The sequence below is a fragment of the Semicossyphus pulcher genome, unplaced genomic scaffold, assembly GCF_022749685.1.
Source record: "Semicossyphus pulcher isolate SPU_LCO1_2020_fin unplaced genomic scaffold, fSemPul1.0.p SCAF_24, whole genome shotgun sequence".
NCBI classification, from domain to species: domain Eukaryota; kingdom Metazoa; phylum Chordata; class Actinopteri; order Labriformes; family Labridae; genus Semicossyphus; species Semicossyphus pulcher.
In genome coordinates, this window is record NW_027211698.1 from 4,336,132 (window position 1) to 4,354,465 (window position 18,334).

The 18,334-nt window shown below is 46.0% G+C and overlaps 1 protein-coding gene across 2 annotated transcripts in view; it reads left to right on the forward strand.

The window, feature by feature from the left end:
• Nucleotides 1-18,334, forward strand: part of nrp2a (neuropilin 2a) — an 84,761-nt gene that overhangs the window by 56,983 nt on the left and 9,444 nt on the right. For both annotated transcript variants that reach the window (XM_069675025.1, XM_069675026.1), the window contains exons 10-15: nt 531-710; nt 789-933; nt 9,119-9,199; nt 9,411-9,515; nt 15,969-16,234; nt 16,852-16,948. In XM_069675025.1, the coding sequence (XP_069531126.1) occupies nt 531-710; nt 789-933; nt 9,119-9,199; nt 9,411-9,515; nt 15,969-16,234; nt 16,852-16,948 (874 nt within the window). The remainder of the gene's footprint in view (nt 1-530; nt 711-788; nt 934-9,118; nt 9,200-9,410; nt 9,516-15,968; nt 16,235-16,851; nt 16,949-18,334) is intronic.

An 18,334-nucleotide genomic window follows, 5' to 3' on the forward strand; every position in this document is an offset into this window, starting at 1 on the left:
TGTTGTATCTGGTTAGAAACAAAAAGGATCTTTCCTAATAAAAGGTCTGTCTCTGTCAGGATGCTTTCTGTCATGTTGTCAGCCTGTCAGCGGATAAAACAAGAACTTTCAGTGGACATAGTTCGATTGGGCGCGTTTCATTACAGCCCATCACGACTGGAACGCTTGAGTCATTTAGACCCCAAAATATGTAAAAGCAGGGCTCAGGTTTAATACAGCAGAATTCTCCTTTAATGCATGTTTGACATTAATGCACAACTGCTGCTTAAAGTACATTAATGTAATGTGAGAAGTATGCAACACAAACCACAGCAACAGCCTCATCCCCGGGTCATTGCTGTTACTTCCACAGTGGAAATGTCTTGTTTATATTTTGCAACAAGTTGTACATTTCAATTCTGGCCTCCACATGTTGCCGCTCCAGCTGCCAGAGGCAAAGGAGCAACGACGAGGAGCACAGCTGCAATTAAGCACATCCATGTGTTGTTTTGTGCAGAGTACATTTATTTATCCGACGCTAATCTCCACAGGTGGACCTGGGCGTGCCGAAGACGGTGCGCGGAGTGATCACGCAGGGAGCGAGGGGCGGAGACGCAGGAAGCGGGGCGACCACGGATAACCGGGCGTTTGTCAGGAAGTACAAAGTGGCGCACAGCATTAATGCGAAGGATTGGAATTTCATCATGGACACCAAAACAAGCCTGCCCAAAGTGAGTGAAGGAGGGAGACAGATGAGTGTTTGCAAGTAACTACTTTGTACTTACGTTGTACCCGTGTGTTTTTGACAGACTTTCGAGGGGAACACGCACTACGACACCCCGGAGCTGCGCCACTTTGAGGAGATCGTGGCCCAGTACGTCCGGCTGTACCCAGAGAGGTGGTCTCCAGCTGGGATCGGGATGAGAGTGGAGATTCTGGGCTGTGACCTTCCAGGTAGGACATCCTGCAGCTGTTGCTTATATGACAGTTTATATATGATAATTTGCTGCATACACTATTCCTGGCTGAATTATTTGCCCCCACAGTCTAATGAACTCAACATTAACCAGAATTGAATGGACCTTGAGGAAGGAGGAACAGTGAGGCTCGCATTAGATATGCATGAGAGTCATTAGAGACTTCTGCCAGAGGTGAGAAGAGACGTCGAGCGTTGGCTGAGAGAGACGAAGCAGCGAAAGCTTCGACCCTGAGAGGTTGTGATTTAGTTTCTGAGATTGTTTCACCTGGAAAATATGAGCGAGGCTCTCGGTGAGCTTCTAAAACAAGTGTTAGCGTCAGCAGGGGTTGGACAGGGTTCGGTTTGAAGGAATGCGTCCCCCGAGAGAGAGAGAGAGAGAGAGAGAGAAACAAAGAGAGAGAGAGAGGTTTGTTCACTTTCCAGCTCGGTCTGTTCTCCAGATGTGAGGCAGTGCTGCAGAAACACACACACACACGGACTCTCACTGTTTACCACTCCCTCTGTGCCTGAACAGGATGAGCAACACAACATGCAGATACACACACACACACACACTAATCACAGCACCATAAATACAAGTTAGCCGGTGATTGATGTGTGTGTGTGCTTGTGTACGTGCTGATGAAGTGTGCGATGCTCTCTAGCTGATGAGACATGACAAATATTAAGAGGAGCGCATCACCGTTATGGCTTTCAGCGCTCGTCCGGACACTTTTAAAGACACACAGATGTACAAACTGTACATTTACAACCCCACTCTCAGTGTTAACTACAATGAGAAGAGAACATCGTCCTTTGTTTACGTATTTAGGATCTAAATGTCTAATAGGTGCAGAAAGTTTTTTAAGTGCTCCAGTAGATCGCTTCAACTGGCACCAGATGGGCTGTAATGGCAGCAGCGTAATCTTTCAGGGCAAATGGGCCCAATCGAAGTACTTCCACTGAAAGTGTTTGTTTTTTCCACGAACAGGCTCAAAGTGTCTGAAAACATTAAGGAAAGGGGAGCGATAGGGAGAGACTGTATGATGCGTTTTTGACCAGAATCAGCTGTTACATCGCTCTCTTCAAAGCCACCAGACTCCATTGACAAAAGCAGTGATTTTACCCTGCAGAACATGGGAGTCCTAGCGCTGCCTCTGTTAAACAGTTAGCTTGTTTGCTGTATGACTTTGGTGTTTTGAAAGGTCCGACAGAACACTGTACACAAACAGACCAAGGATTCAGCCCGCTTTCTCCTAGGGGTGGGCGGTACACCGGTTTCAAAAGCATCGCCAGTGTCACGTTCTGTCACAACATGGATTTTGCAATACCGTCATTCTTGGGATAAACACACATTTGGGAGATTTACTTCCCACAGTGTTTCCCACATATAAACTGTGTCCTAATCCAGGGGCTGCAGCCAGTCGAAGGCTGTCCCAATTTGAAGGCTCCTTCAGATGCGCCCTCCTTTTCCCAGGCCAATTAAGGATCCATCGGGTGCATCCTTCACGGCCCAATGTATCCCAAGATGCATTGTGCGCCAGTTCAAACGAGATGGCGGCCTCTTACACGGCCAGAAATACACTTTTAAAAAGCGATACGCATTTCGAAAAAAACCAAAGGGCCTTAAAACAAACAAACTAAAGGGTAAGTTACATGGCGCTAGTTATGCTAGCTAGTTAGCCACTTGTTGCTAGGCAACAGGCGTTTGGAGACGCAAGGGTAAGGACGCAAACAGGAAAATCCTCCGTAGACCAGACTGTCTCATTCAGTTCGGCTTTAGCGTCTACGCAGGCTATGAATGGCGCACCCTCCGTAGACCGCCTCCTTCACAGGCTGCAGCCCCTGATTGGGACACAGCTGTAGATTATACCTTTTCAGGTCGCCCACGTATGCTTGGCGACTTCTTCTGTCATGTTTCTTATTTTATCTCTCCAAGATCTTCATTCACCTTTTGAATGATTAGTAAAAATCCTCCCCTCGCGCTGCCCCTTTCGTAGGCCACCTGTCGTGAGCAGCGTCTCCACACATGCTCGAGGGCAGAGAGAGAGAGAGAGAGAGAGAGAGAGGACTTCTTTCAGCAATTCCCAAACTTTGTGTACCTATTCTTCAGTTAGAGCCTAAATATGTAAAAATGTGGCCTAGTTTGAAAGCAGAATTCCCCTTATAACTCTGTCTTTATTGAGTAACATGCCTTCCCTTTTAAGTTATAATTAGGTTATAAAAGTACGTGCGTCAGCAATAATCTGTCAGGGAATGACAGAAAACAATTGTTTTATTTCATGTGCAGCCCATGAAAGCGTTCTGCCCAGAACACATGGTATCTGGCTGCCTTTTTTCCCAAGAAACATCCCGCGCACAGGAAATGGTGTGTTTTGAGTTTACCGTTTGATCGACAAGCGACCTGTGGGAGGTGCCGCGCAGAAACAATGAGCCCCAAAGATGGAGACGGGAGAAGTTTGAGTCAGGGATTACCACTTTTTGTAGGGTGGTGTTTTTGTATCAGATGGTGAGGAGGGTTTCTTTATGGGCACGGGTCACACATTGTTCACACACTGGCCGCTGAAGCTCAGCAGGAATAGTAACTACTGCTGACATCCTGTAAATCATTCACTTCCTCTTACACTCTATTCACGTCTTTCTGCTCTGTCTTCAGTTAAGCTCTTTTTCTGGCTGATGAAATGAGCGTATATTTTTTTAGCTGAGCCACAGCGAGGCAGAATAAGGTCTGTCTCGATCCTACACATGGTTGCAGTTCTGTCTTTCCCACCCCGAGGCCCGGTGCGTGGGTCCGTAAATGTTTTTTCCTTCACCGTGCCTCCTTCTTTCCTCCCCTCCTCCTCTCTTACTCATCACCTCTTTTCCATGCCACACACTCCTCCTTCAGTGACAGAATTTTCGAGTATACCTGCTACAGAAATGAAAAATGTATGAGCTCAGGATTTTAGGGACTCATCTGCGAGGGAAAAAAAAAAAAAGCAAAATATCATCTCTCCCGTTTTCCAGGCAGGATCGTTTTAGTCTCAGGTGCAGAGAGTTGTAGCACTCACACATGCACGCACACACCTGCAATGTAAACCCCAGGTGTCTCTGCTTCACACTGGCTCTCTGGTTTCCTTTGAATCTCACTAAATACTCTAAAGCTCAGCATCCCATACTTCTTTAAGCTGTTCATATAAGCTCTTTATGTCAGTGTCTTCACAGCATCACATCCTTTAGGAGAGTTTCTGTGTGGATTACAGTCGCTGCTATTTTTTCCTCGAGTATTGGCCGATGCAGAGAACCCCTTTTTATTCCAGTGTGATAAAAACACAAAGCTGCATATGACAAAACCTGTATGGATATGTTTACTATCATTGTTGTTCTCCCTGGCTCAGAACACAAACAAGCTGAGCACCGTGAAAGCTAAGCTAACGTTAGCACGGATCGTCTTGCAACCTCTCGTGACTTCCCGTGTTCCCTGTTTTTATAACATCACAGAAAAATTATTATTACTTAAAGGTATCGGGTCATTGCATCGCCTGGTGTCCTCGCACATCCCGGACAACATTTCTGACACTGGTATGGGAACAGCTCTGGTGTAGATGAACCTTGATCCGCGCTCTTAACCCCACCCAGCACAACATCAAACAAAGGCTGCTTGTCTCTCTCATCATGTCCTTTTCTGGGAGTATGTGTGTGAACGTGCGCGGGTGCATCAATTCATCAGTGCGCGTGTGCAACTAGGTCTGCCAAGCGGAGATTTACAGAAAGGCTTTCTACATAATTGAAGGGTTTTTTTCTCTTCTCTGACAAATTGCTGAGTCAGGTTCTCAGGATTGAGCCATGTCTTTTATGTGGGGAGAGTTGGCCCTTGCCATCCCGTGCAGGCGTGTGTTTTTGGTGTCTGCAGAAGCATTTATCTATGATCGGTGTATATTCATGTGCAGCTGCTATGTGTATTAGTACGTGCGGGTGTGCGTCTCCATTATCTATGCCAGCAGCTCCCCCGGGTCCAGCTCTAAGTGATGGTGTCTCATCCCCTGCATGATGATGACTTGCATCATCACCTGCAGCAGTAGACACATTATGTAAGACAACACTCTGCTGCAGAGGGACTTTTCCTGCATTACAAGGCCCTCCGCTGCGCACATACGTTAAGGCCTGGCGATGCAAACGCGGGCCTCCTCGTGCAGCTCCGTGTCACACGTGTCAAGGACAGGGCTCGGGGCGAGGCAGGCAGGTCACATACGTTTGCGCACATTCTCACATAAACACACACACCCACACAAAATCGGTCGTATTCCCATTGCCCCCGACACTCCTGTCACACCCTGGAAAGGTCAGCACATTTACACTGTGACAGGGCCTGACCTTTGAAAGCACAGAGTGCTCAGGAGCTGGATGGAATCTTAATGGACTTGTGTTTACGCGGGAGTGCGAGTGTTACTAGCGCCCAGGTAATGTGGTTTATTGTAACGCTTGTTCCCGAGACTTAAAGAGTAATTCTGGCGTTTTTACACCTGTGACCTATTATTACTTATTTTGGGATCTTAATGACTAATAGGTACAAAAGTTTGGAATTGCTCCAGTTCATTGTTTCAGCTGGCAGACCTTTGTGTTGCGGTAAGATGCTGTTTTGAAAGCAGAAACAGCTGCTAACATCCCTCCTTTTAAAGCCACCAGACTCCATTGACAAAACAGTCGTTTTCAGCATGAAGGTTGCTGGAACCATCGCTTCAACTGGTTAGTTCTGTTTGCATTGTTGTGTTGAGTTTAAGTCAAGCTAACCGTTTAAGAGCACCAAACTCTCACAAGAAGACAAACTAATTAACGTGTTGAAGTCGTGGTCCACCAGTAAGTCCCCTGCTCTACAAGGTAAAATAACCGCTTTTATCAATGGAGTCTGGTGGCTTCAAAGAGAGCGATGTAACGGCTGTTTAAAAAAGGCATCTTACCTCATAAAAGTAGCGCCCAGGTTTAAAAATACTCCTTTAACTTAAAGACTCAAAGGTTACACTGGAAGCAAACAGGATAAATGAACATAAGAGACGGACTAAAGAGACATGCACGTCTTGCATTTGAATATTAGTAGAAAGAGAGTTTTGGCTGTTGCCTTCCTGTGCCTTCCCAGTGGGCCGGCAGCGATAAGAGTCTCATTAGGTAGTTAATGACAGGCATAAAGGACATGACATTAACGCTGGGTTAATGTCAGAAGCCGTCGCCAGCTGTGGGCGGCCCTTTCATGTGTGCCATTTCTCCAGCTGGGGCGCCGTCGCACTCGCTTCCGCAGGAAGTTCCTGTAAACGGATCAATTGTGTATCACGCCGCGCTTGTTGCTCTTAGCGCCTTTCATAGTGTTTAAATGATAATGGTAGTCATGCAGGAAGAGCAGTAGGAGGCTGTGGTATTGCTGCTAACAGGCGTACAGCTGAGTTAAGTGTGGCGATGAGTCCATGTGACCTTTTTTTAATGTTTGCACGCTTTCTATTCCAACTAATGAGCTCTGAAATCACAGGCATCCAAGGCTGTTTGGATACGCTTAAATGGCACAAGTCACGAAAGCTAACAATGCAACATGACAAATAATATTCATAAGAATTTATGTACTTATTTCAGTCGTCAGAAATGTCAATAAATAAGAAAAAGGAGCCAGGAAGTGCAACAACAATTAATCTAGTGTTGTGAAATGTGACAAAAACAGTGTAAACATGTCGTCGATGACTTACTGCGATGATTATACAGATGAGAAGAAGAACTTACGCAGTTTATTCACATAATAAATTTAGGATCTTTGGTTGTGACGTGACCCGAACCTCTGTAAACTCCCATATAACACCAGGATCCACCCATCTGCTCCTAATAACACACTCTGTTCTCCCACTTCACATTCCAGCGGCAGCCTGCTCAACATGTGTCTGTGTGCGCGCACATGGGACGCGTTTTAATGAGCAAATTGTTGGCTTACTTGTGCATAAGAGTGTTGTGTTTCTTTGTGATATATGTGCGCTTAAATTGATGTTAAAGGCAGAGAGAGATTTTTACTCTGTGATCTCTCCCTTCACATGCACAAGAAGCAGCGTAGGAAGGTGTGTGTGTGTGTGTTGTGTATCCTCCCTGACAGCCAGCGAGCGGTTCCCAGAGTGTGATCATCCCGTCCAAGGTCAAGGGGAGTTTGTTAGACACGTCCATCCATCAGCGTTAGCCCAGGCGTTCTGCATACAGGCATGCGCTTGACTGTGTGTGTTAGCATTTGGATATGTGTGACCCTGCATCCGTGTGTGTGTGTGTGTGTTAGACAGACACTGACGCTTAACACCCAGACACAACATGACGGGGGCCCTCTTTGGGTGCTCTGGAGGCTATCTGTGCCTGCCCCCGCCTGTCTCTGACACTCTGGGTGGCAAAACGGAGACAGGAGACGGAAGATAGTTGGTTTTAGATGATGACCTCACACTCCCAAACATGACATGCACTCTAATTCACTTTATTAAACAGGATGCTGTAAACGTGCTCCTGATTTATGGTTAGAAATGACTTTAAACAGCCGTGTTACTTTTGAATGTCCTGTTCGAAACGTCCTCCTCGCTGCTTTTGGAGGGAACACAAACTATTCCTGCGAAAGAGATTATTTGAAAGGGAACAAAGGTGAAATATTGGATTTATCTGAGCTACAAGCTGGAAAGAAATGATGGAAATTTTGCTGTTTTATAAGAGTTTTAGGTGCCAGACAGTTTTTCTTGGATGGGACAAATTGCAAAGCAAATACAAGACACTAAAAGAAGTTATTGATTCCTGCCAAGAAAGAGTGCGGTCCAAAACTCTATCCCAAATTTTGTATGAATAAACCCAGAGTTTCAGGGGAAGGCATTTTTTTATTTGGCATCATGAGAATAAAGTCGAAAGGTCAAGAAAAAAGTTTTTCTTCGCGTTTAAAATAACTGGAAATGTCGGGAATAAGTAAACTCACTATCCTGCGTCCCAGGGAAGCACCTCGTCTTTCCTCATACATAAGATCACAGTAATCCGCAAAAGAAACCTTTGCTATCAGAGCACAGCCGTTTGAACCGTCTGCTAGTTGGCGCCCGTGTGCAGACTTGCGTCATGCTTGTTTAGCCGCAACAACAACAACGATTAGCCCGTCACCACAGATTTAATTTCAACAGTTAAGGATAAGAATTTAGTAGTGGTCAATAAACTGGCATTTGCACTGCTCATGCTGATGTTTTAGAGCTGTAGTTAAAGATTTTAGTCACTATCTATCGCTGAATGAGGTAACACAATGGTGATTGAGCCTAGGGCCCACTGATGAAAGCCTTTGCAGTATTACAGACTTGGTGTCTGGTGCGACATTTGTGGAAAAAAATCACAAGCGGCGCCCAGTTAGTGACGCGTTTTCCATCAGCCAGCAGTGGTTGGTCTGCCAGAGAGATATCTGGGAAGTGCACTCCTGCAATTACCGTTTATCGCCATAAGGTTCTGAGAAATGGAACAAAACTGAGATCTTTGAGATTATAACTTTAAATAAACAAAACATACTCCAGCAGCAGGCTGGGGCGTCGGTTAACCGCCAAACTGCAAGGGGGCGTTGGAAAAGTTCAGTACCGTGACAGCCCTATAATAAAGTCCACATTTATAGAACAAATGTCCAGAATAAATACTAAGAACAGAGTCAAAATGTTGAGATAAAACTTAATGCTACAGGACAAGAGCTGAACTTTATTCCCGAAATGCAAAATGAACTTCTGCCTCATTTTTTCTTGTGCTTGGCCCTAAAACCTGGTGTGAGACAGGGAGTCTAGCTGTTTACACCTTCCTAGTTTTATGCAAAGCTAAGCTAACCTGCTGTTTCCTGTAGCTGTATTATAAGCTCCACTCCACATGTCTGTAATGTATTATTATTAAAGACGTGCGAGTGGTATCAGCAGCTTACTTTGCTATCTAGATCATGTGGATACAGGATGGACAGACGGTCCATAAAGACACTTTACCTCATCACTTTCAGTTTTTTTCTGCCATTGTGGCTTATCACTTCCTCTCACATCTGTGTTTCCTGTCCGTCCAGAGGAGAAACTCCCCATAAGTAATCTCCTGAACAAACACGGGGTGATTAATGTATCCTCTTTGCGGTAATGTAATGCCTGATGATTGTTTCATACATCCACCTTTGACCTACTTGTGTGTTTATGTTTGTGTCTGCAGAAATCACCACGCCAGCTGACACCGTCACGCCAACTCTGCCTGCCGACGCTGAAACCACAACAGTCCCCGTGACGACTACAGGTGAGCGCCGAGCAGAGGGTTTTACATGAAAGCAGGTTTAATAGCGCCATTAGGAAGCTGTTATAACAAAGATGAAAGCTTTTAAAAAGGAATACGTGACATTATTTAAAGCAGCTGTGAATGCCACTTTCTCTGAAATGATTTCTCATGCCTTCGTGCCCTTTAGCTCTCGCTCTGACTGTCTCTTCTCTTTTGCTCTCCGTCTCTACAGCAGCCACGTCTCCTCCGACAGACACCGTGTGTGACTTTGACCACGGCCTGTGTGGGTGGACGCATGACCCCAACGCCCCTCTCCTCTGGTCTCTGCACAGCCACGGTGAGTCTCCTCATCAGTCATGTGAAGATTCGAGATGAATCACCGCCGCTGTCTGGTTAGCAGAACGACTCAGAGCTGCTGCGGGGAGCTTTTCTCGACGTAGCAAACATTTGATGGACAGAGACCTGCGGGGGATGTTTTGAATATGTTTGAAATTAGTCATTAAAGGGGAATTCCGGTATTTTAATCCTGGGCCCCTTTCCTTTGATTCTGGTGTCTAAATGTTTTGGGCATTGCTCCTGTAGATTGCTTCAGCCGGCAGCTGAGAGATGAGCGACAGGAGACTAAAAGAGGCTTTTACATTGGTTCTTCAAAGCCACCAGACTCCACTGACTGAAGCAGTAGTTTAACTCGCAGAACAGTTGTGGGTCTACTGCTGCCTTGTTCTGTTAGTTCTTTGTGTTATCGTGTGTGACAAGAGCTTTGTATCCGAACTAACCATTTAAAACACGAGTTGAACAATAACACAATTAAACTAACTAGTCGAGGCAGCAGTAGGCCTGCTAACCTGTTAAATCGGTGACCATATACAGAGGCAGAGTCCTCGATACGGCGGCCCCGGATTCAACTCCCACCGGAAAGGTTACAATCGGCATTCAGACTCGGGTCAAACGACTCTGCAGTAGACCCGGTAATTATCGTCTCAGCTCCGATCAGCATTGATGGTAACATAAAACCCGGATCGACACGCTAATCTCCGCCCCCTGTCCAGCGCGATGCTAAGACACGCACGGCTACAAATTTCGCCCGTCTCCGTCCAACAGCGCTCAAACATTGTTCCTAATTTGTCAGCGCTGAGTTTGATAAACAGACTGAATGAGTAATAGATACAATAAAGACCTAACCAGCGTAACATCTTCACTGGTTACTAACCTTGTCTCGGCGCGTTTGTGACGTGAGACGGTGACGCTGCAGAAAAGAGACCGACAGAAGTATACTTCACTGGCAATGGGAAAAGAGACAATCAGCATCTTTGAGCGGGTCTTCCCGGGTCTGAAAAACCCACATCAGTGCACTAATTTGGTGGGAAATGGGGAGGACAGTTTGCTGGCTGCAGCAATCCACTAGAGGTTGGGTTTGAAAATACAGGGATTGGGGTGCTGGTTTAGCTCAGCGGTTAAATGAGCGGCCCATATACAGATGCTTTAGTCCTCGATGTGGCGGCCCCGGGTTCCACGCCCAACCCCGGCCCCTTGGCGGCGTGTAATCTCCACTCTCTCTTCCCTGTTTCCAACACTATCCACCGTCCTCTCTAACAAAAAGGCCCCCCTTTAATTGCTGTTATATCTGGATGATTTTCCCATGAAGGGAAGTTAGCTGCTCAAAGTTGACTCTTGCTGTTGCATGGGTTTGCCCATCAGTCGTTAGGATGTTTGTTGCAGAGCTTTGATGTTTGCAGCTGCAAGGATAATGTCATTCGGGCACAGAAGATTGCACGAGCACAAATGCATTAGGTTTATTTTATTAACTGCACTGGGTCTAGACAATGCGCAACATTGTTTTCTATAATTAAATGGAGTCATTCTCTTTGTGCATCTTCATTGAGTCCTTTTTCAATTTGATTAAAATTATTCCTTAAATTGAAAACAATTTAGCAACAACATTGTCTGCCAGTGCACCATGCTGCTCTTTGTGAGCGAATGAAAACGAGGGAGTCGGAGGGAAAGAGACGCTGCTGTCGTGTCAAGCACATACAGCCTCAAATGTCAGACATGTGACATTCACCGCGCTTCCCCCTCGCTTGCTTCAGTGTGTGTCACGCCTCGGCAGGAAGGGGTTAAAGCCCAGTAGCTCCAATTAAGTTCAGAGCAAAGACTCCGAAGACTGGCTGTTATTCCCAGCCGTCCGTTCCTGCCCCTCCGTTACCTCGGGCTCATCCCAGATGATGCTGTGTAGACTTCCATCTCCTTACACACTCCTTGAAGAAATAATTATTCATTTTCCTTTTATACAGATCAAAAGTGCAGCTTTTGGCGTGTTATTAAAAGCTGTAGAAGAAGTTTCCTGCTGGGTTTACGGAGGGTTTATTTAGAGCACTATTTTTAACTTTTCAGCGTGAGGGATTGTTATCCAAACCCTGTTTTTAAATTCAATGCTTTGGAGCAAGTTTACATGAAAGATTCAGTGTCTGCAGCTGGAGAGAATTAAAAGAGGCCCCGCTTTTTTGTCAAATTTGTGATGTCACCTGGGTCAGCGGATCAGAAAGTCTCTTGAAGCGTGACCTGTTTGGGTCGTAACCATCTCTGACAGACGGCTTCAAAGCAGCGTCTTTCATCACGCCCGGATTGGAACTGGTTGCTTAGATTAGTCAGGTTGTGGCTTTCATGTACGGAGTATCACATGCAGCCGCTTTGACACGCAACGCCTCCCTTTGATTCGCCTGCACGGGTCAAAGGTCAGGAATCCCAGCCAACACAGGATCATTATATCACTGCTATCAAATCACTCTTTAATCCCCTGTTGGATTTCTTTTCCATGTGACCCAGAAACAATGATCTTCTCACCTCCTGACCTCCGCCATGATGCCAGTAATTAGTGACAGAGGTGGAATTAAACAGTGTGTACTGTATTATTTGGCTTAATATACCCCCGCTAGTAAAAGAGCGCTAACTAGGCTTCACAGATAGAATCCTTGTTTGCTTCCCGCTGCAGGAGACCGCTGTGAAATGGATTAATAATGCCCTGTTGTGCTGCGTACAGCGAGGCAGGCTCGATTATGAGCTGTCTGGCGAACAAGAGGCACAACAATGGGGGGTTCGCTGCAAGACGCTGCGCTCCAACACGAGGCAGAGGAGACATTAAAAATGAGCGATAAAATGCCTCGTGGAGTCACAAATATGTTTCCCCTCGCACATTCTCTCTAGGCACACACTTGAAGTAAAAAAAAAACACCACACAAGAAAAACTGTCTCATTTGCAGCGACGGAGAGGACGCACACTCACTCCAGAGCCGCGAAGGGCCAAGGGACATACTGTCACACACACTGTCTGAAGTGTCACACACAGGCGAGTCTGGGCGTATGGCGGGCAGAGGGGAGCTGTCAAGTCGCAGGAAGATTTGTCCCTGCAGATACTGCTTGTCGGATCTGCTGGAAAGACCGCACACACAAGCGAGCTCAGCGAAAGGTTATCGACCCAGTCAGTCAATAACTTGAGACTCGCTGCGCTGGGAAAAATACACACTTACTGGACGCTCCTGTAAGGTGCGTTCAGTCCCACTCACGCCAGTATTTCTAAGTGTTTTTGGTAAACAGTCTTTGTCGAGTTATTATTCACTGTATAGCTGATGCTTAAATTACGAAGCACTACACAACGCTGTGCGCAGCAAGGAAAAAAAACAGAGCAGTCACATAATTAAAGGAGCTTATAAGTGTGTTTTCATTCTGCCAATAAATTCACTTTATAGTTTTCTGCATAGAAATCATTTGATATGGAGGAGGGAGTAGTAAACTGATGAATGATCTCAGACAAGAGCGTCCAGCCCGGCGCAACAAGAGCTAACTAGCTAAAGGCAACAGGTAGCATCTGTTTATCCGGACACCTCAAGCTGTGATTTAAGTTGTATTTTGGTGCATTTATCAGCCAGACCCCGCCCCCAGAAACCCTCTGAAGTTAATTAACTCTGACCCAAAAGTGTCTGAAAGTTTAGAGGATGACGTTTGACTTGCAGCTTCTGCTTATAAAAGTAAGTTTTGTAGCTCATCAACGTGGTCAGGAAATGCCAAAGATAAATAAGACTAAATTACGGAAGCCCTTAGCGGACATGCATCCAATCATTTTAATAACTCTGTTTTCCCGTGATAAGGAGACATTTCTGGTTGTTTTCTCAACTTATTTTTCTCGTTATCTCGAGATAACGAAGATGGTTTTCTCGTAATTTTCCGGCGATCTAGAAACTAAACAGGCTGGTCACTGTGATATTACAGAGCAGGACACGCCATGCTGCCATCGCCCACACACACACACACATTACTACACACACAATTAAGCCTGTTTCTACGTTTGTTTGTGCTTTTGCAGCTCCGAGGATACGCGTTATGATCATCTGAAGTTGCGGTGGAGCAACGTGATAAATAAGTCGAGAGAAAACGATCAGAAATAAATATAATGTGTGGATGCATGTCCGCTTAGGGCTTCCGTACTAAATCCACCGGAGGGAGGATTTAAAGACAAATTATGTGTTACTATGAAAGAAAAACTAAAACACACTCACACATCCTGGAAAACACCTGAATGCTCCCTGATTTGCTTCGGACTACCTCATCCTCGCTTGTGAGAAAGAAAGGCACGTAGTAGCTCCAACACACACACATGATGCTGTCCATGATAAAGCAGGTGATTTAATCTGCAGATTGTTGATACCGGACTTTTTCCCACAGGGCCCACTTAAGAAATTCTTCACCAGACGCCTCTTTGACTTACTCTCTCACACACACAATCGTGCACACTGTAAGCTCACCAATCTTATTCTCTCACAATGGAATTTGCAAACTAAACATCCTCTGCTGTAAACAAACGGAGTGGCGTTCGTTTTGTTGGACTTTTCCGCTGTTGAAGTCACCTGCAGGGGGAATGAAGAGAAATGGGTCCCGGGGGTCTTGGCTGGAGTTCTGGTAGCGCTCCGTGTACGCGCACCGCTCTCACCGGGGCCCATTCTTCTGCGTGTTTACGTTTGTCATATCCTCTATTGTTTGGTGCGACTATTGTTGTTGGTAGTGATTCGGTTCCTGTTCACAACTGGTGATTAGTTTCTTTTTTTGTTTGTGAGTCATGTTGGAGATATCACACACTGTATGAGTGCATATGTGTCTCAGTCTGTCTCTACGTGCAAACAGTGGTGATTAATGGTTGTAATTGTGTGGCCGCACAGCGTCCGTACGTGCACCACAAACTCATTCCAGCAGCATCCGTTCGCCGCGGATATCAGAAGTCTGCACAGCCGCTCAAACTTCAGAGTTTTTATCGCCCCGAGGGCTCGAATGAAAACCCATTAAATCTGACTTTTTAACTTTCATTTGACTGCAGCAACCAGCAAACTCAAGGTTAAAACAAAGCTCCGCTCATTTCTGGCAGTGTGGTAGAATTACTCAAACAGATGGGTTGCACATTGTTGACCTGAAATTCTCAAATATCAAAGTCTCTGTTTTTCCACTTGATTCCCTTTATTCCCGACTTCATCCAATTACGTCTTGGAACATATTACTCAAAAGAAGATGATTGTGCATCCAAATGTCTCGGATGCAGGTGCGCTGGAAAACGTGCCAGTAGTCTTGAGAAGGATGAAAACCCTGCACACTGCATCACCTGCTCATATACTGTTTAGGATACTCTCTCAAGGGTGCTCGCCTTAAGGTGCTTTTTCGACCATAAGTACCAGGAACTTTTAGTTCAAGGAGGCCTGAAGTCCTGGGAAGATTATACAAATCAGGCCAACAAGCCGGTATCATCATTTGTGCGACACTACAGTTAGGCGTTCTTCTCAGACTGATAACAGTGAGTTTGCAGCTGCCGTCTTTTAAACATGGAGGGTGAAATAAAACTCTACAAGCCCTCGAAACGAGCTCCTCAAAAGGTTCCTAGTTCCTGGGGAAAGTTCCTGCTGTCAAAAAGCACAGATAGTATGATCAATACATTGTCATATTAAGCAGTATATACAGCGTGCAGGGTTTTCTTCTTCAGGAATAAACTACCGTAAAGTCCAGAATATAAGTGGCACGGGTATATAAGACGCAGTTTGTTTTTGGGGATATCACAGAGGGGGAAATGTTTTCTATAGCGATTTATTAATGAAAACGTTATTTCAACACTATTTAAATTTATTTTCATTCAAAACACACACAAATTACAGCCCACCATCTGTTTTAACAGTGTCGAGTTTGCAATTCTGCTAGCTCCCGGTGCTGTAGCTCGTGGTAGCTGGCAGCCTACGGTGACGTTGATTGTTGTGAGGGTGGCGGCTGCAATGGCGATCATGATGGTGCACGTCTGTGACGAAGCGTTAGAAACAATCAAGTTAGTTTGCCTCGCTGACAGCACTGTGGCATGTTGTAAATAGGAGACGTTGTAGCGGCTTGGACCTGGAAACAGTTTAATGCAGAGGGGTGGAGTCATCACTTAACAACCGGACGGTTTATAGGACCCAGCCCAATTTTTAGATGAAAAAAAATCTATCAAATATGCGTCTTATACACCAAATTTTACGGTAATCAAACTTTTTAAAGAAACACAGTTTTACTTTGGTACTCCTGGTTTTGTAAAGTAGGATGATTTAGTAAAATATTTAAACCATATCTTTTAATTCATTTATTCTATTCATCGGGCAAACAAAGAGCTGAGAAATGGGTCCAGATTGTGTCTTATTGTAGGCATCAAATCACAGTGTTTTAAGTGTTCTTATTCAATCGGTCAGACTTCAGAGTAAGACATGTTTTACCTTATCTCCCTCCCCTCCAGAGCTCAACAGTTATCTCTACATGGACGCCAGCCTGAAGACGGAGCAGCAGCAGGCTCGTCTCGTCAGCCCCGTGGTGGCGGCCGACACCGGGCCCCTCTGCCTCCTCTTCTCCTACCAGCTATCAGGGGAGGCCCAGGGCCACCTCAAGGTCCTGCTGCGAGACGCCCACAACGAAGAGACCGTCGTGTGGACGCTGAAAGACGATCAGGGCCCCGTGTGGAAGGAGGGTCGGACCATCCTGCCTCGCTCCCCAAAAGACTTCCAGGTAATAAAACCATCTCTCTCTGCTTATATGAAAAAGTGCAAATGCTGAAGAAGCTTCTGGCCAATATCAGCGAGCTTTATTAAAGTATGTCTGCTTGATAAATACGTATCTGGGTCAGAGCCTTTATTATACATCTCCCCAGACAGAGGAACATTTCTTTAACGTCTTTATCAGGGCTGCTTTAGAGCGATACATTCCTCTCCAAGCTTATGAAAGCATCAGTTTTAACCTCTCCGTCACCTTAGGCCAGGTTTGACTTCAAAAGCAGCTGAAGTAAGTCGCGGCGTCTCTGTTGGCTGCGTGATTGTTTGCCGCATTTGTCAGAGACATCACAAGCAGTTAATGCTCTCATGAAGAAGTAAGTTGAAGTGAAGACGCTCGCAGAGACGGGGAGGAAGATTGCAAGTGATGAGTGCAACTTTGAAATCACAGGAACAGCATTAAGTTTTTATCCTCTCTCTCTCCTCCTCCTCTTCTTCTTGCTTGTCCCGGTTTTCAATTTGCCCCCACCCCGCTGCTCCCTCATGCCTTCTTCCTGTCGCTGTCTTCCTCTTCCTCCTCTTCTTTTATAACTTCTCCCTCCTCCTTCTCTTCCTCCTCTGTTGCGGCTGCGGTAGGTGGTGATGGAGGGTTTCTTTGTGCACGGCACCAGAGGACACATCTGGATCGACAACATCCACATGAGCTCCAGCATCCCTCTGAAAGAGTGTACACGTAAGTTACAAACATACTGTACACACTCGCACTGCATTTCTAAGGACGACTTTGACAGACAGGGACTCAGTTTGTCAAAATCTTTCCCATCCAGAAAAATACTGAATAAATAAAGAAATACACGCATCCATTTGACCCACAAGCTCCCTCTCATCCTCCGTCAACTCTCGCCTCGTCATCTCTCCCTACATCAATCTGCCATTCCGACTATTTCCCCTCCGCCTCCTCAACTCTTCGCCCTAAGGTCCTTGAACGACACACATGAAGTGATAAACAGCCCAAATCCTCCCTCACACTCCCATCCGAGTCTCAGAGAAAGCCTCTTTGCCAAAGAGCCCACCAAACACGGAGATGAAAGGAGGAAGGAGAGGGAGGGACAGCATTTATTCCTCTGCAAAAAAAAAGAAAAGAAAAAGAAGAATAGTAAAAGTAGGCCATAAACGCCCCGTGGGCCCCGGCGATGCTAATCTATGTTTCATTAGATTTCTCTTCTTCTCCTTCTCTCCTCTATCTCTCTCCTGCGCTCACTGCTCTGTCGTATTTGTAAACAGAGCTTTTCCCGAGCCGTCAAAGGGAATTACTAGACAGGCTGTTTCCCAAGCAAGTTTCTGGGTGCCTGCATGGTGTGAGCCGAGCGCCAGCAGAGCCTCCTTAATCTGGCCCGAGCAGGGGCTTTGGAGAGGGTCTTAAACAGATCAGAGAGCGAGCCGGGGGGTTCAGAGCCAAAAACCTGCCGTCATCACTTCTGACTGACGTCCAGTGTGCTTTGGAGCCGGACCACAGAGAGAAACAGGAAGTGTGTAATGTAGGGAAAGTGTGCGTACAGTGTCTGTTATTTTCATGCATGTGTCATGAGCGTCTTGAGAGTCTAAGCAGCGCAGCAGCTTGGAAGGCAAAGATGACAGGGCCCTGCTCCTGCCTTCCTGCTGCTGTGTTTCCTCCTTCCTCCCCTCCCTCGCCACTCCCAGAGCATTCTGGGATGTTGCTTATCACCCAGCGCAGTTGAGTTTTAGCACAGTACGTTGGCGTTAACGCCAAAAGGCGCCAGTTCCCACGTTGGTTTCCGTCTTTCTTTCTCTCTCACACACACACACACGAAGACGCACACACCAGTTCTTTGTGTTTGCATTCCAGGCAATCAAAGTGAAGGTTCTGCTCTGTGCAATTGCAGCAGCCCAAACCCCTTCTGCCCCCACCAGTTTAACTGGACTCCGCTGATAAACAACTTGAAATGCATGAACTTTGTGAACACATACACGTCGCGCAGCCCATCTCAAATTCCCAGCTCGCACAATGCACTGTGTTTGAAATTGCATTTTAGCAAAGGAGCCGAGTAAATGCCATAACTCATGTGAGTTATCTGAGGAATTAACTTAAATTTCCTCA